The sequence below is a fragment of the Nematolebias whitei genome, chromosome 11 (genome assembly GCF_014905685.2).
Source record: "Nematolebias whitei isolate Nwh7 chromosome 11, NemWhi1, whole genome shotgun sequence".
Lineage (NCBI taxonomy): Eukaryota > Metazoa > Chordata > Actinopteri > Cyprinodontiformes > Rivulidae > Nematolebias > Nematolebias whitei.
The window spans coordinates 30,234,679-30,257,285 of NC_056508.1; the positions used below are offsets into that span (position 1 = coordinate 30,234,679).

At 38.6% G+C, this 22,607-nt stretch overlaps 3 protein-coding genes across 4 annotated transcripts; 2 read left to right on the forward strand and 1 right to left on the reverse strand.

Moving 5' to 3' along the window:
• The first annotated feature begins 7,600 nt into the window (after nt 1-7,600).
• nfe2 (nuclear factor, erythroid 2) lies at nt 7,601-10,336 on the forward strand. Its single transcript, XM_037684845.1, has 3 exons — nt 7,601-7,648; nt 7,758-7,895; nt 9,092-10,336. Exons 1-3 carry the CDS (start codon nt 7,601-7,603, stop codon nt 10,334-10,336), a joined length of 1,431 nt encoding a protein of 476 aa, XP_037540773.1.
• Nucleotides 10,337-10,810: 474 nt separating this feature from the next.
• Nucleotides 10,811-14,085, reverse strand: hnrnpa1b (heterogeneous nuclear ribonucleoprotein A1b). Its single transcript, XM_037684849.1, has 10 exons — nt 13,963-14,085; nt 13,336-13,452; nt 13,099-13,245; nt 12,779-12,989; nt 12,539-12,688; nt 12,357-12,446; nt 12,130-12,279; nt 11,898-12,041; nt 11,753-11,814; nt 10,811-11,583 (listed from the first exon to the last, which is right to left on the reverse strand). The coding sequence occupies exons 1-9, from the start codon at nt 13,972-13,974 to the stop codon at nt 11,756-11,758; spliced, it is 1,080 nt and encodes a 359-aa protein (XP_037540777.1). The 5' UTR covers nt 13,975-14,085; the 3' UTR covers nt 10,811-11,583; nt 11,753-11,755.
• A 692-nt stretch (nt 14,086-14,777) lies between these two features.
• Nucleotides 14,778-21,066, forward strand: cbx5 (chromobox homolog 5 (HP1 alpha homolog, Drosophila)). 2 transcript variants are annotated; one of them, XM_037684847.1, is made up of 5 exons: nt 14,778-14,881; nt 15,385-15,561; nt 15,714-15,954; nt 16,715-16,815; nt 20,375-21,066. In XM_037684847.1, exons 2-5 carry the CDS (start codon nt 15,434-15,436, stop codon nt 20,514-20,516), a joined length of 612 nt encoding a protein of 203 aa, XP_037540775.1. In that variant the 5' UTR covers nt 14,778-14,881; nt 15,385-15,433; the 3' UTR covers nt 20,517-21,066. The 2 variants fall into 2 exon arrangements, with proteins under 2 accessions (XP_037540775.1, XP_037540776.1); XM_037684848.1 differs by lacking the exon at nt 14,778-14,881 and adding an exon at nt 15,072-15,121.
• The last annotated feature ends 1,541 nt before the right edge of the window (nt 21,067-22,607 follow it).

Sequence of the window (22,607 nt, forward strand, 5' to 3'; positions counted from 1 at the left end):
CTTTCCTATTGGCTGATAGCGCCTCATGTTGTACGTAATAAAGTTGCCAAATAGGAAAGAACGAATTATCGCACAGTCACTTTGAATTGGTCTGTATTTTTTATCGAAATCATCGTATGAGTTGAATGTGGATATATATTGTAAATCTGGCAACGCTGGTACATAAAGAGCAAAGGTCCATGTTTAAAAGTCTTACGAAATAGCATGCTAGTGTACTTATTTAGTGTTTACAAGTTTACATGTACAAAGTTTTAAATTTCTAATCGCAATACATTTCCCATCTTCTTTAAAAAGAAAACGGTTTAAGCAATTTACTTATAATGTATTTACTTGTTCATAAAAGTAACAACTGAATATATTTAACTTTCATTTTGACCTAAGCTTAAAAAGAAAGTGTTAATTCTAAAATTATTCATACCTTTCCAATGACAGAAGATCAAACTTCAATTTGGTCATCCAATAAGGGCTTTAAGGGTTATGGGAGGTTTTACAGAATTGGATTAGTAACATTTGATAAAGTTGGCCTTCACATGGGAATTAAAAAAATATATATTAGCATGTTCTGTTCAAATGTATCTTTTCTACATTAAAAAGTTAAATCATGTCATCTGGACAGAATCTTCTTGGATGAAATAAAAATAAAAAAGAAAGAAGAAGAATCTATCCAGATGACATGACAGATGACATCTTAAGTGTGTTTGTGATACCTGGATGATTGAGCATGCTTACTTCTTTTTACCTAACTTAAATGTTATTTTCCTCTGTAATGTATGCATAATATACAGAACATTTAATAAAAAATTTAAGAAAGTTACAAAATAATGCATGATTGCAAAACACATGTGATGTACTATTTATTGAGAATTTAACAATTCAAGTGAGAAAATCATAGTTTTGTCCTCATCTACAAAACGTTCTCTACGTACTCCAATTCTGTAACTCCCCTTTATTGTTGCTTACAGCCTTAGCTTGCATTACATTATTATGTTTGAGAACACGGGCAAACCAAAAACTTTCTGTATGAATGTATTCAACTTGTTAGTAAAGTTCTGTGACACACATTGTTTGGAGGACATCAAACCAGAAATCACTCCATTTACGATCCTTTTTAGTAGTCCTCATCAGCATCTTTTTTTCAGGATCCTCCCACATTTAACCACCTCCAATTATCTTTCTTCCCACTTCTGGGAAACATTTGGGAAAGCAGGCTGGTGGGGGATTTCCCTCTATCTCAGTCCATGTCCATGAATTACTTCACTTACCGTTAGATCCTTTTGGTCTTGAGTTACAAATATTGCTGGAAAGAAAATGCTAAAATGATTTATCTGTAGAGGAAGTTTAATGAAGAGATACAAACCTATTCAACATACATTTATAACCAGATTGTGGTAGGACTTTGAAATGTTGCAATACTACACTAAGTTTACACAATTCAGCCGCTACAATTTCAAAATCGCCCTGTACAAGGGAGGAAACCGTGCGCTGCACTGAACTTGCTCAAGTTAAAAGATCCTCAGATCAAATCAAATATTTCAATCATAAATTTGACTTTACAGGGAAAACAACGACTAATAGGGGACTAAATGGGACAGCTGTGGCTGAGTGGTTAGAGCAGACATCCTCCAGTGCAAGAGCTGGGGGTTCGACTCCACCAGCAGTCACATGCTAAAGTATCCCTGGGCAAGACAGTGAACCCCTCTTTGCCTCCGATGTGTGTTCCATCAGTGTATGAAAAAGCACTGATTATTCTTTGTATAGATCTAGTAGAGTGCCTAATGAATGAGTAAAAGAGGGCACAGATTGTGTTGTAAAGCGCTTTGAGTATCTTAAGATAGAAAGGTGCTACTGCATATAAGTACAGGTCATTTACCATTTAATAGAAAGGATGATAATTGACCAAAAAACATGGATAATGAAGATTTAATTTGCTGGATGCTAAATGGAAATTATAACCATACAGAGAAGCAATGATTTAGAATGGCTTGTTGTAAAGAAGTTCTACTAGTACCTATTTTTTATACAAAATAAGATCCCTAAAGCATGATATGAGAATACTGTTAAATTACTGATGCCAGGTTATTTTTATTTCTTGTGGAGCTTTTGTTCACTTTCATTAAATATAGTAGATACTTTAAATATGAACCTAAACTAAAGTTAAGTGTTAAAATTTGAGCTAGCCCCTCGGTTGCAGCTTATGCAGCAACCACAGCAGTTACCAGTTCCCTTCCTAAGAACCAAGGGTTCTTTTTATCAGTACTAAGCAGAGCTTCCGCCAACCAACATCCTCCTTTCCCTGCCTTCCCTCTCTGTGTCTGCATTACCCACGAGCCTTCGCGTGCCTTGAGCATGTGGGCCACATGTATACACACACCACAAAACATTCACAAAGCGTTAGGCAATTAAAAAAAACGTGTTTTTTTGTGTCATTTTCATAGTAATTTCATTCACCTAATGCATTGTTTATTATTTAATTGTGCATTACAAAAACTGACCGGAATCGACAAATATAAGACGTCAAAAAAAAAAAATAATCCAGCCACGCAATCTACAGTTGCAAAACTTTAGCGTAATCTGCACATCTTAAGATAAGCGCAGGTCCTTGTGAGATATTCATTAGAATGATGAAGCATGTTCAGGTTCCTCATTTTCGTTACCTCCAGATCAATGCAGCGTGTGACCATCATGACAAACGCTGCACGATGTTTGAAGAAACCATACAAATATTATTTGTGAATCCTATCTCTCCTCTTCGTAAATGTCTTTAGTTAATGTAAAACAATAATTTCTGCACATCTTATTGTTTTTATTTCCATACAGTTACAAAACGTTTTTTTTTATTTATTATGGTTGCAAACCTGAATAAAATAAAAGTATTCTTCTTTATATTTTTAGAAGATAAGGCTGCTATTGAAGGAAATAATTAACTATCCTTTTTTTATCTTTTCCCAGAAGCTAACTCCAAATAATTGAATAAATAATCCCTTTATGTCACCACAACCCTCTGAATGAGCTCATTTTGTTTGGTAGTGGGGGTTTTCTACTCAAGCTTGATAAAGTTAGTCTTCTCCTTGCTAAAGCCTAACCTACCACAATCTGTCAATCTTTCAAAAGCTTAATAAATGCATATGGAAATGTACCATCACATATAAATGAGGAAAATATTGTTTTAGCAGTGGTTTGGGGTCAGATTTAACACTAACTTGTATGAGAGTCTGAGCTCATTAGGAGACTTTAGGCCTGCGTGAGTCAACTGTGGGTAGTTACAGACCAACATGTTTGCTCTCAGCCCCGAGGTGCACGAGAACTAAACTACGGCAGACCTGTGAACTTCAGGCAGGCTGGAAAAGTAGAGATGTCAAAGACTAATTGAAGCAAACAAACAAAAAACTGGGAATGTGGGCGTTGACCTGCGAACTGTGTCCAGATTTGGAAACAAAATTTGAAACTGCTGTGGTTGCAGTAATAACAGGCTGCTCTTTGGCATGTTGTGGCATTGGTTGAGTCAGGGGCTGGGTGCTAGGAACTCAAGTTGGGAAGTCCCTGCTTTGATTCCTGGTATAGACATTCACCTTTCTTGACATTGTCCGCCACCTACTTTTTCCATGTGAAAAGAATACCAGTGAAAGCATTGTGGTGTGTGTCTCAGTGCAATAGTTCCTGGATGGATTTAAATCTATCATAATAATTAGAGCCATAAATGTTTGTTTTAGTTCAGTTAACATTTAGCACAAAGCATGTCCTTATTGTCACACATTCTGTGCTTATTAATATTTTTAACTGTTGATGTCAGCGTCCACAAACACCTGACAGGTTCAAATCTTTTAAAGCGGGGTACTGTGGAAAAGTTATGAACAATTAAAGTCTTACCTGTTTAGATAGTTCTTTGAATGACTCCAATAGAAATACATAGTAAATAGTAAATAGAGTATAATTTTGATCAAATTGATAAGCTAATAGCTTGACTGAATAGGGTAAGACCAAATAATATTGTGGTTGTTTTAAAATGATTTAAAAAATTGCAAATACTATTTTAAAAACTTTCACATCACCATCACATTTTTAATTTTCTTGAAAAAAAGATTAATAAAGTTTAATCCATCCATTATCTTTACCCACTTCTTTCTTTTTAGGTCACGGGGGTCACTGGTGCCCATGTCCAGCCATCACTGTGTGAGAGGCAGGGGACACCCTAGACAGGTCTCCAGTCCATCACAGGGCCACATAGAGATGAATGAAACAAACAACCATTCTCTCACTCACACCTAGAGACAATTTAGAGTTATCTATCAGCCTAACATGCATGTTTTTGCTCTGTGGGAGGAAACCGGAGTAACTGAAGTAAACCGACGCATGCAAGGAGAGAACATGCAAACTTCGCCCAGAAAGGTCCCCGGCTGGGATTTGTACGGGCGACCTTCTCACTGAGATGCAACAGCTCTACCAACTGAGCCATCGTGCCGCAAAAGTTAAATCTAAAATAATTTAATCAAACTCACAATACGTTATTATTTTGGCGGATATATTAAGTTTCCACAAGAAGTGTTACAGCTATAGCTAGCATGTTTTTTATACAAGACACCAAATTCCTCGTAAAAAGCATGTGATGCAAAATTGCATAGAAGTGCAAATGTTATTGAAATGGCATTCACATAAACTGCAATGAAATCTTTGAAATTTCAAGTTGTTTTAAAATGAAAGCAATAAACTTTGTTCTTGACATATATATAGCCTTTACCTCATCAATAAAAACATAAAAATATATATTTCTCCAAATTGAGACCATTCAAAGAAGTATCTAGAAGATGTAGAATAAATGTTTGCAACCTTTCTGCAGAACCAAACTCAAAATATGAAAATTGTTGCTTTCTTTAAAAATTATCAATTTTACATTAACTTAACTCATGCAAGTGTTATTATAATTATTAACCTTTATTTAACCAGGCAAATCCCATTGGGATCACAGATTTCTTTTGCAAGGGAGGCCTGGGTCTGAAGCAGCCTGACATGCATATTTTTGGTCATGCAAGTGTTACCATGAGATACAATGATTTTTTTGTTGTTTAATAATCTAGCTCAATTCACACATGACAAAACAAATATTTTGCGGATAATTAAAAGAAAACATTCACTTTTTTTGGTCCATTCATTCTGGATATTCTAACCAACACAGGGTCTGAGTCCTTTGGAGCTATAAGCTAAATAACAAATGCAGCTTTTAAGCCAGTTATTTATTACAATCAACAACTGCTTGAAAAGCCAACTTTCCTGTATTTTACAATAGATGCATTATGGTTTCAAAGGTGCTATATGTTTCATTTGCTCTAAATGTTCACAAATGATCAGTGTTGCCATAAGACCATCTGCCACTAACACCTTTCAAGCTGCAAAGCAAACAAACGAGATATTTTATAAAATAATTAATAAGCAGAGTGTTTTTGAAGCACCTGTGGCACATGGGACAGTTTAACAAATCACACAACCTATGTGAGGTAACTTCTCTGAGAGTTTCAGCTCAGGCCGACATGAAGGATTTTTTTTAGTGGAGGGGTTTTAATGCTCACTTGCTATGTGAGACACGCTCCCCTTCATTCTTCCCCCTGCTCCTCTATCTCACTTTGGTGGTTGCTCTGCCAGATAGAAGAACAATGTAGTCTTTCTTACCTGTCAGAGGGTGTACATTCCATCTCTGCTAAACCAAGTCTCAATCCTGCCTCCACCCGGGCCCTCACTGCAAAGCTGGCGCTGACTCCAGGTGCTCCACATCTCACTCCTCATACCTTGTTGTTTGGAGGATTCGAAAGGACGTTGTTCTTGTTCCATTTGGCTTGGGAAGAGACAACCATGTGGCTCGTTTAGATATTTATTCTATTTTTTTAAGACCTATGTTTCAAAATTAGGAGCCAAAATAACCTTTATTTTGTAAGGATCTGTACACATCGACCTTCCTTGTGAACCGACAGGATGATTGCTGTGGTTTGTGCCAGACTGTTGGTTTGTGGTTTGTCGTGAGGGCAAAAGGGAAATTTGGAGGTTGGGGTGCAAGTGTGCTATTAAGGATACAAAAGTGCAAAGAAGAAACAAGAAAAAAAAAGTTTGTGTGGGTGCTTTACAGGAAGGTTGCAGGGCCATCCCATTTATTCTGGTGGCTGAGGGTTGTGTCTTACAGTACGAGACCTGCAGCTGAATTAGAGACAGACCAGGAGGCCCCATGTGGAACGCCTTACAACATCTTTGAGTTTTTCTTGGTGTATTGTTTTTCTCACCAGGACTGGTGCTTCACTTTTTGTATTGTCCTCATCACATCTTGAAGATGATGATGTTATTCAGGTAGGTTTATTTTTGTCCCTCTTTTTCATGTTTAGTGATACATTTCGTTTTAATTAAAAATGATGCTGAGAGGTTTGCGCTTGAAAACTTTTTTGTTGTATTTTTTCTAAATGAAGAAGTTCAGATAGTCTGAATATAACTTATACCGGTTAACAATGAGGTTGGACTTGAAACAATGATCATCAAAAATATTGAACGAAATGAATAAAATCTTATTGAAATCTGTGTTGCATATAGAAAATATTAAAAGTGACACGTTTGATTTGAAATAACTATTCTAACAGGTTTATTATTGCCCGTAAATTAAGGATTAGCAGACAAACCAAACGTCTTATAATGGCATAAACCAAAATTTTCCTCAAAATAAATAAATAAATAAAATAAAGTTGCACACTTTTCCAATTTGCGCACTTTTCCAATCTATATTATATATAGGTCTTCCAACAAGTTACAGTTCAGAAAACTGAACTGGTCTTTGGCCTTTAAGGGTTAACGTAAACTTTTACTTTAAAAAATTTTAAATATCTCAGCTTGAGAAGTGCCCAACAATCCCAGGTTGTGCTTGTTAATAAATTAACGGAGCACAGATACAGATTGTATCAGTGCAGGTTTTGCTTGATGAATATACATTCAGGTCAGGTTTGATAAATACTGAATTCACACAAGAACAGTCATGCTTTTTTAAAAAAAATTAAAAACAAATTATTTATTAAAAATGATCACTAAATAAACAACAAATATTTTAAATTCAAGTTAGAATTCAGCAGCATGCATGAGTGCTTTTGTTTCTGCACACGTCAGTGGGTGGACATTCACAATATACAACTGATTTATAACAACTGGACTTCTAAATGAAAAAAGTGAACAAGCTAAATAGAATCAAACCTCAGAGCTGTGTGGTTGAGTTAAATAAACTTAGTAAGCTTGAGAGCCTAAATTTCCCAAACAGTCATCTGTCCTCAGTGTGTCTTTTAGAGCATGCTGTTTTCCCGCAGATTGTCTTATCAGGGCTTGGCATAGCTGCACCCTGGAACAGCTGATGGGAGGAGTCAGCTCAACTGAAGTAAACCTTTTCTGAGCTCCAAAAGAACTTTGGCATCACCCATACAATCATCTATTTAGCTCCAGTAACTCAAAAGACGTTCCATTTTCTAGAGATGTGTGTAAAGGTATTTTAATGATTTGTCTAAACATATGAGGATTAAGGTATGTTAGTGACAGGACTTTCTATGTCTCCACCAGGTTGACTTTTTGAAGCAAACATCTCTCCTGAATGTGTTCAACAGCCAACTGTGTTCTCCCTTTGAGGAGAACCTGTGAGGTAGGTCCATAAGGAGGGGGGATAAAAGAGAAGCCTCAGCACAAGTCTATAATATGAATGTCTGTTTTCGATGTTAGTGCTTGAAATGGTTTGTTTTGTCCACTCCAAGGTAGTGTCGACACCTGGCAGGCTGTGTGGAGGGGTGTCGGTCCAAGCTAACTTCCCTGGGATCAGGCCTCATGGGGCTCCACAGGACACAGACATGGATGTGGCGTGGCAGGAGTTGATGGCCATCACTGAGCTGCAGGTAAACTACTTCTACAAAAACGATTTCTACATTTATGTATTGGTTTTAAATTATAAGCTAATATTATGAGAGTTGCAAATGATTCTACTGAAAATGCTATTATAATTTTAATATTATCCATTTCAAACAGGTCACTGAACATTAAACAGAAAAAAATACCTCGGTGACTTGATTTTAATGTCTTTCAGGCACCATAAAATGTTTTAAGAAGACTTTTTTTTTTCTGTTTGTGCAACACAAAATGTTTTTAATTAGTAAAGTTACATGGGCCAAATCGTGTTCATTAAATGGAAGTATTTATTTATTTATTTGGACCCCCATTAGCCATTGTCGTAACAATTTTCCTGGGGTCCATTTTATTTATTGGTAGTTATACCAATGAATAAGTAGTTTTACAGTAACTATTCATTTTAAAATATGGTAACAAAACATATACAGTATATAAAACACTATCACAAAGGTCATATTGCTGTTAGATTTTGAAACTTGAAAGTACAGCATTCAGTTTCCAGCACTCGTTCAGCAAAATAAAATAAACACATTAGCCCAAAACCTTGTTTCCTTCTACTTTCTTATGAAACTATAAGTCTATAAAACTGTCATGTCATTAAAGGAAAACTGCATTTACAGAAGTAGTTTTGCAAAGTTTTGTTTATTAAAGTTCGCAAAAACGGTCCACTGAAAAATATCACCTTCAGCCTCGTCTCATCTTAGTTCTTGAAGCCTGAAAAGGAACGTGATGTGAAGCCAGAGCTGTTTAAATCTGTTGGTGGACGATGTGAGCGTGACTTTTCGGGCTACAGTCACACAAAGTATTAGAGCAGCATTGATGAGCATGTCTGTAATTTAGTTCAGCTGAAAGTGTTTCTGGTTGTTTGGCTGACCGTGTCACTGAAAACAGCAAATGTTGGAAGAAAACACAACAAATGGTATTTTCAAATAAATAACTACACGGCTACAATATTAAACACAACTACTCTATTAAAAATAAAATCAAACAGGGAAATTAACTACCCATTTTCTAATTAATCTGTTGCAAAACGAGACAAATTCTCTACATTTCATGTACTTTGTAAGAATTTTATAGCAGACTGAAGTGCAGCAAAGGTTGAATAAACGTATCCATTTTAGTATTAATCAAACATTAGTGTGATTTTATATTTCTGCTCATCAATCATGTGGTCCTTTTGTTGCAGGAGTTTAGAGTCCCAGGTGATGGCTCCTATGAACCAGCTCAGTACCAGAACATGCAGCTGATGGCCCCTGCTGGGGAGTATGGGATGGTTCAGCCTCATCCTGAACATCTCCCTGCTGCTTGTGAACTGAGCGCGGCCAACACTTATGAAGAATGTTACTCTGAAGAGATGCCCGCCTGCCATCATGTGGGCAACACAGAAGCCACATACGGAAACCCTGAGCCTCATCTGGATCAACGAATGTTTCCCATTTCTTCTCACACGCAGCCGTCTCTCATGAACATGTCAGATTCCAGTCTTGGGCACAGGAGGCCCAGCAGCTGCCTCTCTCAGGGTCTGGGCCGGCACGTGCAGTGGACTGCGCTCGGACAAAGTGCGCCCGTTCACTCCGCTGATGATCTGGAGTCTGACTCTGGCCTCTCACTGGGATCCAGTCCACCTTTGGCTTCCCCTGACAACCCAGTTGGAGGTGCACCAGGTTACATAGACATTGGTTCAACATACAGGGATTGCGAGTCAGGTGGTATGACTGAGCATACCAATAGGGCTTCTATCAATTACCCAATGGACTATCAGACCAAAGCCCACTCATATTCACACTCAGGTGGACATTCATCTTATTTACCTCAGTCAAGCTTATTGCTCTCACAACCTTGTGGTATGACCTCAAGGTCAATAAAACCAGGTATAGCAGTGACTTCCTTTTATGAAGATATGACCAGCAGAGGGAGCTCACTGCACTGCAATATGTTCCCCAAGCCACAAGTGGGCATTTCTACTCGTGCTCCTCTGAGCAGGGATGAAAGGAGGGCCATGGCTTTGAAGATCCCCTTCCCCATGGAAAAGATCATCAATCTACCCGTGGACGACTTCAACGAGCTGCTGACACAGTACACTTTGACGGAAAAACAACTTGCACTGGTTAGAGATATTCGACGGAGAGGAAAGAACAAGGTGGCAGCTCAGAACTGCAGGAAGAGGAAGCTGGAGAGCATAGTTCACCTCGAAAGAGAACTGAACCACCTGCAGGTCCAGCGAGACCACCTATTACAGGAACGGCACGGGTTCCAGCGTAGCTCGGCTTTTATGAAATGCCGCCTGACAGACCTTTACAAGGAAGTATTTTCTCACTTGCGAGACGAGGACGGACAGCCTTACTCGAAAGATGAATATTCTCTACAACAAACGCCTGATGGAAGAATTTATCTGGTACCTCGTTCAATGGAGAAGAGTGATCAGTGCTGAACTTTTAAGTACTCCAGAAACAACTTGATCGTGTCAGTTATCCAGATCTGGTTTTGAACATGCTCTTAAAAATTGATTGAAACCACCCATTTTATTTAAAATACTTTATTAAAAAAATACGTTTAAAAAAATCACTGCACTGCAGCCTCCATTTGTGTAAAAAAAATATGCTTTGGCATATACAAGATGTCCTGTTAACCTGTGGGCGGGAGGGAAATGAACATTAGATTCAATAAAACAAGAGGAAAATGTGAATTTATTTTATACCTGACTGATCCATTGTCACAGAAATGAAGTCAGACTCCAGAGCTCTTCAAGTTACCTGGAAGGCAGAAGCACAACATAACTAAAAATGTACCAAACAATAGTTTCTTAAATTTATTATCAATGCATGCAACACAAGTTCAACCTCTTTGCACAAGCAGAGGCCCATTTTACCACCAACATTAAGTGCAAACTTTTGTCCATTTATATCATTACTGTCTTAATATCTTCACTACCAGCTACAAGACAAAATATTTACTATCAGTAGTTGAGAAGTCTGGTCTTACCTACAGACAGCATTTTAGCCTTTTGGTAGCTGCTGTTAGCTAGCCTCAGGCCTCTGTTCTCACTCTCCCCTGCTTCAATGATCCTGGCGATGGTTTTGCTACTTCTCTCCCTCAGCTCGCTTCCATGGCTAGCCTTAGACTTTGCATGTAAGCTAGCATCCTCCAGGTGATCTTTGTAGGGTCTGAATCAAGTGACGAGTTCTTTGTGATGATAGTTATTTGCACACCACTTTGCTCTCTTCCAAGTACTGTAGTTTCTGGGAAATGAACTTTTTATCCCTTATTTAACCTTGGGGTTTTTTTTTTTTTTTTTTTAAAAAGCATCAGCATCTAGTAATAAACCCTCCCTTACCCAAATCACTAAAGAGTCTAACAAGGTTTTAAAAAAACTGAAAGATGTTTTATTTCAGATTGATTTGAAGCAGTTACAAATAAAAACCAGACTCAAAGATAAACATAAAATCCCTCGTTGGAATGCTTGCGTTCCAGTAACACATTAGATGAAAAAAACAAAACAAAAACAAGACAAAATTTTAAATGAAGGCCCTCCATGATTTATCTACTGTACATCTCTTCTTGTAGCAGCTGTAACCTGTCACAACTGTTTGGCTGAGCAGATTTAGGAGGTAAACCTGCAGCTGCCCTGTCACTTCGCTTGCTCTCCTCTCCTTGCTCTCCTCTCCTAAGTACTCAGTCCTGTTGAACAATATGGAACAACATTGTTAACTGTGCACTGACTTTGTAAGACCTGACATCCAGAGTGAATTTGTTGAAAGTTATCCATACTGCAGTGAATCCCTACAATGACAAAAACTCTGGTTTTACAATGCTAAATATGAGCAGAGGGACACCAATCGATGCTCACCACTTAAAATCGTCCTGGACGGCCATAACCACCGGGATTGTTTGAGCCTCCTCCATAGCCACCTGAAGGAGACATTAAATTAACCTCCACTGATCATAAAAAACAACAGTAAACATAAATGCGTCATCTTTGTCTAAATACTTACCGAAGCTCCTGCCACCACCACCACTGCCGCCGCCACCACCACCACCGAAGTTACTCTTCATTGGACCAAAGTTGGAGGCCTGGGAGTCGTAATGGCCCATGTTGTTGTAGTTATTGCCACCGCCGCCACCACCACCGCAGTTGCCTGAAATTTTTTTTTTTAAATAAATTATACCCGTTTTACCGCATCACCATAAAACATGTTACGCTATGACAAATGCTAGAATCTTTACCGTAACCGTTGCTGTCATAACCATTTCCTCCATAGCCGCCGCCGCCTCCTCCTCCTCCTCCGCCGCCGCCTCCCTGGTTGTAACCCTGGTTATAACCACGGTTGCCACCTTGGTTGTAGCCACCAGGACCTCCCGGACCACCTCCATAACCTAAAAACATAAAAACGGTCTTAGAACAAACTACAAATGAACACACAATGAAGAAAAATGAATTTATTTTTACTTACCACCATCACCTCCATTGTTATTGTAAGGACCATCTCCATATCTTCCTCCTCCTCCTCCTCTGCCGCCGCCACCACCACCGCCTCCTCCTCCTGATGAAAATAAAAGCAAAACTCAAAACACTGGATTTAGCACACTCTAATATTTTATATATGATTAAATAAAGTCTAACCTTGATTGAAGCCTCTGTCATAATCATAAGGCCTTCCCCCACTGCTGCCGCTGCTGCTGCTCCGGCTCCCTCTCATTCCCATGCCTACACTTTGCATTTCCTGTTTGGTGAGGGCCTTTCTCACTTCACAGTTGTGAGAGTTGATTGTGTGGTATTTCTGGACTACAAAATTGGAGGAGGGAGAACGAAGGTCAAGTACTGCATTAACACTCAGTTTAACAAACCTGCAATGGGAAATACATCTATACTTACTGACAATCCTATCAACTGCATCATGGTCATCAAAGGTGACAAAAGCAAATCCCCTCTTCTTTCCAGTGTTACGGTCAGTCATGATGTCAATGACCTCAATTTTACCAAACTGCTGGAAGTAATCCCTCAGATGGGATTCTTCTGTATCTTCTTTGATGCCTCCAACAAAAATCTTCTTTACTGTTATGTGTGCACCTGGGCGGTTTGAGTCCTGAGTAAAGAATCAATGAATGAATGTATTTATATTATAAAATGGAAACAAGTACGTCAAATACGTGTCCTAAACATAAAATGGAATTGTGTAACCAAAAATAATATACCTCTCTGGAAACTGCTCGTTTAGGTTCTACCACTCTTCCATCCACCTTATGAGGACGAGCCAACATGGCAGCATCAACTTCTTGTACAGATGAATAAGTTACAAAGCCAAAACCCCTGGATCTCTTGCTGTTCGGATCCCTCATGACCTGAAGTCAGAAATGCTGATTTTAAACTAAATCCAAAACCGGAATAAAATCGTTCATCTTTACGAATTCATATCAAAGGATCACACTTACCACGCAGTCTGTTAGAGACCCCCATTGTTCAAAATGAGCTCTCAGGCTTTCGTCTGTCGTCTCGAAGCTCAGGCCTCCGATGAACAGCTTACGGAGCTGTTCCGGCTCACGTGGGACCTGCACAATAAACATGTGGGGAATAGTCATTAATAACATTATTGAATTATCCCCAATTCAAGACATCGTTACAGATAACTGCAGTTAACTAATGCTGCAATGCGACATGTAAAAAGACAGAATAAAAAAAAAATTAAAAAAATCAAGTCGGGGTGGAGGCAGACGTCGCCGCCATTAGCGTTTGCGGACAAGATCGATTTTGCTCAAATCACGCAATTTTTCATCGACGTCTACATACAACAACCAAGCGTTCACATTTATTAATATATTTAGTATGCAATAACTAATAGCAAGACCGCGGGGAAGCGCTTAAGCGCCGTAAAATGCTGATCGTATGAACAAAAGGCCACAAGGTTGACGTTCTTAAAATGGCGGCTGCAATTTTGGAAAGCTACCGCTACCGGAACACGCGGTTAGTATAATACGAGTTACATATACTTCAATTTAAACATTTACGTAACCGAAATTTTAAATCTATGCTGTATAACACTTTATGTATACAATACTTACGTCTTTTGACATCTTAACGCCTTACTCTTGAAGAATCCTTTACACCGACCTCAGAGCAAGAATCTGCGTCCGCCAAGCAAGAGCGGTATGCTGCTCAACACTTCAATAAGTAGGAAAGGGTACGCCTTTTTCTTCCAGCAATTGGTCAGTAAATCCCGCCGCACTCTGTCGTCAGCGTTGCTTACATTTTGATTGGTTAAAACTCCCGTCAGTCACTGTGACCAACCAATCACCAGGCGGCATGTTCACTTTCATTCATGTGACTACGTTTAGCCTCAGCATAGTATGATGGTTTAATATGGATGAATCACTGTAAAAATACGCATACGAAATAGTTCATTATAACACTTGTACACTTGTATTACTTTTGTTTTTTAATAGTGTGTCCGCCCTGTCCAATTAAAAACGGACCAGATGTACCACTCCAATCCTGATTATATTTGGTTGTAAAATGATTAATAAAAAGGTCGGACCACAAGAGACAAATTGTTAATGTAGCTAAACAAAATATATAAGTGTAAAATACAAACAGGGAAAAAAAAACGTATTTACACGATTTCTATGTATTTTTCTACATTTTCGCTATAGGGTATATGTTTTTGCTCCCCCCCCATGTTTATTCTATGCTTCACATATATACAGATTATGCCAATATTTTTGCACAAATCTTGCTGCAAACACTTAGATAGTAACACAATCACGGTAATCTTTTCCAAACAAACATGGTGGTTTTATCAGCTGTCGAGGGGCGGTACGTTCATTGTGCGCCTTTTAACGCGCGCTTTTTGCGCACAGCCCCTTTATCTGTTACAGGCTACATGCTAACGCCGCTTCTGCACTGGCCTCGCTGCTGGTCCACAATAGACGAGGCATATCGCAGCGGTTAACGCCTTAAACCCGCCGTTTACACGTCCACGGGGTAAGTAACAGGTTACCTACATCTGTGAGTCATGCTGCTGCTAGTATAGATTTGTACTTTGACATTTAAAGGCGGAACTTCCAGTCACGCATTAGCTTCTAGCGGCTATCTGCGTTAGCAAGTCTGGGTTAGCTGAGGAGAACATCATTTTCCTCATTTCGCTGCTCGCTTTGTGTGCGTTGTGCTAAAGCAACTTAACAGAATACCATTTTATGAACTTTGAGAGCCAAAAGCAAATGAGTATGACACCTTTTTTATTTATGTTTTGCTATGTCGAGCCTGGTGTGTGCTAAATCAGCGACGATGCAGCGGTTGCCTTTGCTGATACGTCTCACCACGTTGTGAAAGTTGCCCTTCAGTCACGCAGAATTGCTTGCGTTTGCTTCAAGCTTAAATATGGTTGAAAGAAATATACGTTTGTGCACAATGGCTTTAATGCATATTCGTGAGAATTCAAGGACCAGTGTTTTTAACATTCGCCTTTGTGTTTTCCTCTCGGACAGGGAAGTCTCTTCGGCCTAACAGCTCTTTGTTTAAGCACCTAACTTTGCAATGGGCAAAAAGTCTCGCGAAGAGGAATCCTCATCTGATGAGGAAGAATACGTCGTGGAGAAGGTGCTGGACAGGAGGGTGGTGAAAGGCAGGGTTGAGTTCTACCTCAAGTGGAAAGGATACTCTGAGTAAGTCCAAAGCAGCACTCAGAAAACATCTGTATACTCTCAGTAGGCCAGGGAGACCGTATTTAACGTAAATCTTACAATTATTCATCTACTTATGATCATTTTGGGGGAGAAGTGGATTGACCTACTAACTGTTCTGTAATCCTCCCCAGGAAGCACAACACATGGGAGCCGGAGAAGAACCTGGACTGCCCTGAGCTTATTTCAGAGTTCATGAAGACTTACAAAAAGGGCAGTGGTGGGAGTGCCACACCTAGCAGCGGGGCCAGTAAATCAAGCACAGGCCCCTCTGGACGCTCCAAAGACTCCAGCAGCTCAAAAAAGAGGGCCTCAGAAGAAGAGGATGATGAGGACGAGGAGGAAGGTGCCAGTAAACCCAAGAAGAAGAAAGAGGTAAAGTAGTTTGCAGCTGTGTTTATATTTCAAACTTAAGTTGATACTGATCACATGGGTGTGCGTGTTTTTGTATGCGTCACTCTGGGGAGTTGTTTGTGTTTTATTGTTTGTCCTTGTGATCTCATCTTTTGGATCAAAGTCGCAGATTAAATAAGGACTGCATAGTGTCAGAGACTGCTATATTTATTATGATGACTGTCAGTTGTGATAAAGCTCATAATAGTTTATCTCATTCTAAATTAGATGTGGGGATCAAGTACATTAAGTGAATTGAAGAAATGTATAAACATCATGCAGAACATAACTGCATGATACAAGTGAAATGGTCTGCTTTATCGCAGCCCTAATTAAATTGTTAAATAGCATTTGGTGTATCATTTTAGGGTGGGGAAAAGTGTATTGCTCCAAAGGTAGACCTAGATACTAGTAGTTTACTTAACCTAGAAATGGGCAAGTTGTGTTTTGAATATTTGTTTTGATGTTTCAGTTCTGGAAACTCAACTTGATTTGATTTCACTAACGAACGCCTTCCTCTTCTGCAAACCTTGGCTGTTGCTGACTTTTGAAGAAGAGGAAAATAAAGCTGATCTTTGTGAATGTTTGGCAATAAACCTTGATTTTTCAGCAGCAACATAAATGAGCAATCTAAATAACTGAGGTGTACATGTGAACTAACAGATATTTACCTACATAAAACACGGTCTACCACATCACATGTGCAACTCTTTTTCAAGTTTGGTATTGTTGTGTGTTTCAGGATGAAATTCTAGTTGCACGTGGTTTTGAGAGGGGCCTTGAGCCAGAGAAGATTATTGGAGCAACCGATTCATGTGGCGATCTAATGTTCCTCATGAAGTGGTAAGTTTTTATTATTTTATTTGTTTTGTTTTTTAAACTATATGAAACGCCACTAGTTTTAATTTATTTTAAATAAATCAACGCTTAAAAAACTTTAGTCTTGTCAAATGAAAACGGTTAATGACACGATTTACTGGTGGGCACTGTCTTTCTGAGCTTTTGAGACGGTATTAAATTTTATTTGCATGAAACTGCTGCAACGTATAAGTAGCAAAATCTGTTTTTCTGACCTTTTGAGATGGAATGGCACGACTCCTTAAAATTGCACTTTACTGTGCCCTGTCTACTGGCAAATTACTTATTAGCAGTACTATAATAATAATAATAATAATAATAGCTGTCCAGTCTTAAAACAGTGAGCTACATCATGAAACTACAATTTCATGTTATCTAAATTTATACATGCAGTACATCATTACTTGTAGCTGAAGTCTCATTGTTGAGGTTGTAGTTGGGGAAAAAAACAAAATTTTGTAAATATTTTATGGTAAAGCATGCTAATTTCTGTAGGAATGCAAAAAAAATGTTAGGTGGCTATACATTTTTAATTTACTTTAACTTTAAAAGGAAAAATGTAAAGCTAATAAAAGGAACACTAACAAGATCCTTTATAATAAGTGGAATCTGTAAATTAATTCATCACTTATCTAACAAAGTTAAATTGTGTCCTCTGGACAGATTCTTCTTGTTGAACCGTTTCGTCTTTTATCCAAAAGACTTGGTCAGTCTGAGGAGCTGCAGCAAACTGTCATAAAAAGCACCTTCTCATAGTGGATCAACCAGTTTGTTGTTGACAACCAGAACTATCTGTTCATGTGATCAAGGAGGACCATCACCCTAACAATTGGTCGTTGGTGTCCTGATGGCTGCTTGCTATTCACAGGGGGCTGAGTGATGTTACCAAAATACTTTATAGTAAAGATTGGTTCATCCCAAAGATCCAGTCCCCCGGCACAAACGGAGTAATGTTGTGTTTGCTGTTCAGTGTCAGGAGGGCTGTGATCAGTCTTACATCAGGGAAACTTAACAGCCACTGGCCAAAAGGATGGTCCAGCACAGAAGATCAACATCATCAGGCCAGGACTTTGCGGTCTACACTCATCTCCAGGCCAGCAGTCACTCTTTCAGGGATGAAGATGTTCACATCCTTGATGGAGAGGAACACTGGTTTGAGAGGAGTGAAGGAAGCCATCATTGCAGAGAGAACCTGTCCATTGTTAACCAGGGGCAGAGGCCTCCGTGTCCAACTGTCCCCCTCTTCCAATGCTGTTATTGCTAGTATCACTCAGCCCTCAGTGTCCTGATGGCCGTATGCTATTCACCAACAACCAATTGTTAAGCTGATGGTCCTTTTGCATGTGAACAGCTAGTTTTGGATGTCAACAACAAACTGGTTGATCCACTATGATAAGGTGCTATTTGTAAGACTGAGTTTACTGCAGCTCCTCAGACTGACTCTTTTGGCTACAAGATGAAAAGCTTCAATAAGAAGAATCCGTCCAGAGCTCCTGACTTTTCTTGGTTAGATTTGTCTTCCTGGATTATTAAGCATGCATAAGCAAATTTATCATTCAGGTCTTTTAACGTTGTGTGTAATGGTAATGATGTGCAATAGTGGTGCGAATCGCTGTATCTGGTGATTCGATTCCGATTTTTGGTGTCACGATGCCATTCAAAATCGATTTTTCTATTGAAATGGTCATACATTTTGTTTCAGTTATGTAACTGACGAGCTGAAAAGATTAAACAACAATGTAAACAAATAGAATATTTATTTAAAATAATTTTAGGTTCTTTACTGTATCAAATCTTTTTGCATCGTTTTATATTTATACCAAAAATAGGACAAACTATGAGTGCAAAAAATTCTGTAACTTAAATTACTAGTATTAGGTTAGCTTAGCTGCCTGGATTTAAATAAATAAATAAATAAATAAAAAATCTAGGAACAAATGATTCATCCATCCATTATCTTTACCCACTTCTTCCTTTTTGGATCAAGAGTGTCACTGGTGCCCATGTCCAGCCATCACTGTGTGAGAGGTGGGGGACACCTGGACAGGTCTCCAGTCCATCACAGACAAATAATTCAAAATATATAAATGCAAAAGTTAACAGACTTCAGCCTACCATAGTACATTAACCTTTAACTCAAAATAAAATAGACTTCACAGTTTTTTTTTGTTTTTGTTTTTTTACCATATTGCTCTAACGTTTGTTATATTTTCAAAACTTAACCTAATATGAAATGTACAGACTTCACAGTCTTAACCATATTGATTCCATCCATCCATTTTCTTTACCCGTTTATTCCATTTTGGGTCACGGGGGTCGCTGGTGCCCATGTCCAGCAATCACTGTGCGAGGGGCGGGGTACACCCTGGACGGGTCGCAAGTCCATCACAGGGCCACATAGAGACAAACGAGACAAACAAACATTCACTCTCTCATTCACACCTAGGGACAATTTAGAGTTACCAATCAGCCTAACATGCATGTTTTTGGACTGTGGGAGGAAACCGGAGTACCCGGAGAAAACCCACGCACGCACAGACAGAACATGCAAACTCCACCCAGAAAGGCCCCTGGACTGGGGTTTGAACCAGGGACCTGCTCGCTGAGAGGCAGCAGCTCTACCAGTTGCGCCACCGTGCTGCCCATATTGATTCATATTTGGTAAATATTTAACAAAAATTCAAAACCTGTGCAAACCTGCACAAAAACTTCTGAACTGTAATTTATAAACCATATACATTTATAATTTAGAACTGGCTCCAGGCGATGTCTCATTTGTCCTCTTCAACCTGTTAAAAAGACAAATTGCTTAAAGTTTGTTGTACAACTTGTCTAAGTTTTAGTATAATATAAGAAACGGTTCCCTTTGAGCTGCAGCTGCATCAGAGCTTCTCCCATTTGTTGTTTCAGGGTGAAGTTGTGGTGCTGCTTTATCGCCAAAAAAAAAAGCTACTTGAAGAAATAACGTACATTGGATCAGGTGTATTAAAAATAAACCCCTCACCTTCCACTGAGCTGTTTGCTCGTAAATCCTTTGTGATCTAGCAGGAGATGCAGAGGGAAATCTTCGCAGCCTGTGGGGAATCGGCTAGAAGTTTGTTGCAGAGTTCGCTGGTCGGCTGCTTTCGCTTTCATCTTTCATGCATTTTGTCGTATTTCCAAAATACTGTCCCGCAATTTTATTTTACACTTCTTGTAAACAACCGTGCTCTTGTTAAACCGTGTCTTCCCCTGGAACACTGTAGGATCTGAAATGATTTTTAAAGACGAAGAAGCGGGTTGAATCGCGCTGTCCTCCATGCTAGCAGGCTCCTTTCAGATAAAGGGAGCTGGCTAACTAGCTTGCTGTACGGTGGCCTACACGGCCAAAATTGTATGGTGGCCGAGCGGGGAGTAAGAACTTAAAACGCATTTTAAAATCGATTTATGGGCCTTTAGAATCGATTCAGAATCGCCAGGACTAAGAATTTTTAGATTCTTTAAAAATCTATTTTTTTCTGCACCCCATTGTGCAACACGACTACATTCAAACTTTGTCTTACAGGAAAGACTCTGATGAGGCAGATCTCGTGCTTGCCAAGGAGGCCAATCATAAGTGCCCGCAGATCGTCATAGCCTTCTATGAGGAGCGTCTCACCTGGCATGAAGACGGTGACAAGAAGGAGAAGGATGCCGTCAGTGCGTGAGTGTATCACCTTCAGAGGAAACCTCCACTGCAGGGACTACCTTAAGTCAGACATTTTTCCACACCGAAACTCCCGTCCCTCACCTTTTTACCATATTCGGCGATGACACAGACAGCAGACGCGGTTATTGTTTTTTTTTTTGTTTTATTTTTTTTCCATCCATGTCCCCCTGGAGCACAATGGCCCCAACTGCTGAGAGGGATCCATCATATGGGAGAAGCTGTAGTGGATGTGGGTGATGGGGTGATATGCTACTGGGGAACGTTTCTACTGTTTTCTCTTTGTATTCATGAGCTTTCTTTAAATATGCTGTTTTAGTGCCGACGGGATACAATTATCTCAGTAAGGAAAGTGTTAAAATAATATTTGTGGTACAAACTGTTATACTTTTTAATGCCTGAATTTTGTCTCAATGTTGTTTTTAATGCCCAACGTCTTTATAAAAACAACAAAGTTAAGGCTGTAGTATTGACGTTCAGGAAGTAACTGTTAAAACACTTTCCTGTCTGTATAATCGCATCCTCTTTTTTTTTTTTTCTTTTTTTTACGTTTTTCTTGTAGATTTTCTTTTTTCCCTATTCCATATTTTTACCAGGATATAATTACTACAATTTAAACCTCTTTGCTTAGTGTTCATTTTTTTTAATATGCGTTTCATTATATAAATGTAGTGATTTTAAATTTCTTTACAGTATCATGAGTTAAATAAAAACACATTTTACTCAACTTTGCATTTTTTGTTGAGCAGAATGTTATTTTGAGTTTATAATTTTCACTGGTTAGACAATCTTCAGTCCACATAAAAACAAACCAATATTTACGGTTATAATGGGTCGGTGCCACCTTGTGGTTAAAAATGAGGTAGAACTTTGACCAACCTTGACAACACCCACCTTGAGACTTGTTTTTTTTTCCCCCATTGGCTTAGTCAGTTTTTAGATATTAAAGTGTGTTTTTCACTTTTAAAAAAGAAAAAGGAGGTGGGTTTCCTGTACTCTGCTATGGTATTTTTCGGCAGACGTCTAGTAAATTCAGACCGACTTCTGACTTTCTGAACAAAATGTCCATTTCCCATTTTATGCATCTCTAGTCCACATGTCGAGTTCTTTGGAATTGTTTAGTAGATATTTTTGTGGTTTTTTTTTTTTTTTATTTTTATTTTCTGTACTGAAAACTTTCTGCTCCCGCAGAATTTTAAAAAAGTTTTTTTCTTATGTCGATGAGATGTTACATGTACTGTAGCACCCTTTTAATAAACATACTCAATGTTAATGTTGATGTCTTGCTTTTTCTTTCAGATACGTGAATAAGGAAAAGTAAATATGTTTATGCACAATAGCAATTTTTTTGTTTGTTTTGAAAAGACAAGTATTTTTTTTTTTTTTAGTAAAGGATATTAAACCCGTTGCGAATTGAGATCACTGCTAAATGGTATTGGTTGCTCTGGGCCAAAAAGTTCAAGACATTTTAAATTAAGATATTTGAACTTCTGTAATTTCTTTTGAAGAGCACTAGCTCCCACTACCCAACAGATGGTGCTGTTGCTTAATATCACCTCAACACCTCTGTTTTTGTAGAAGTCTAGTAGGTTTAAAAGCCTGAAGTTGTTTTCCAGCTGAATTTGAATGTGTGTGAAGCATGCTTTAAAACACCAAAGCTGCATTTTATGTTACTGAAGTCAGCTGGAGCTCCACAAGCTGTGTTTAAATTTGCACATTAAAAATGAGCTGTAACTCGTTTTTATTTGAGCTGTTAAGGCTCAAAATGAAGTAGAAAGATGGTGAGTCTTAAGGCAAAGGTTGAATGTGCAACAGTCGTTTGGTTCATGCACAGTCAGCTTAAAGGCAATGAGGCAATAAACTGCAAAAATACCTGTAAGTGAAATTGCTTGATTTCTTTAAAAAAAAAAAAACTTGTCATTTCATAATTTTTAGAACCTAGACTTTGATATATAAACCCCAAATGGCTTTACTATGTCAACAAATTAAGACGGTTGCATACACATTTGTATTTAAACATCAATTCCATTTATGTCTAATACAAGATCACAGAAACCGTGACAAGTTTTGTTTTTACCACTTTTTTTTTTTT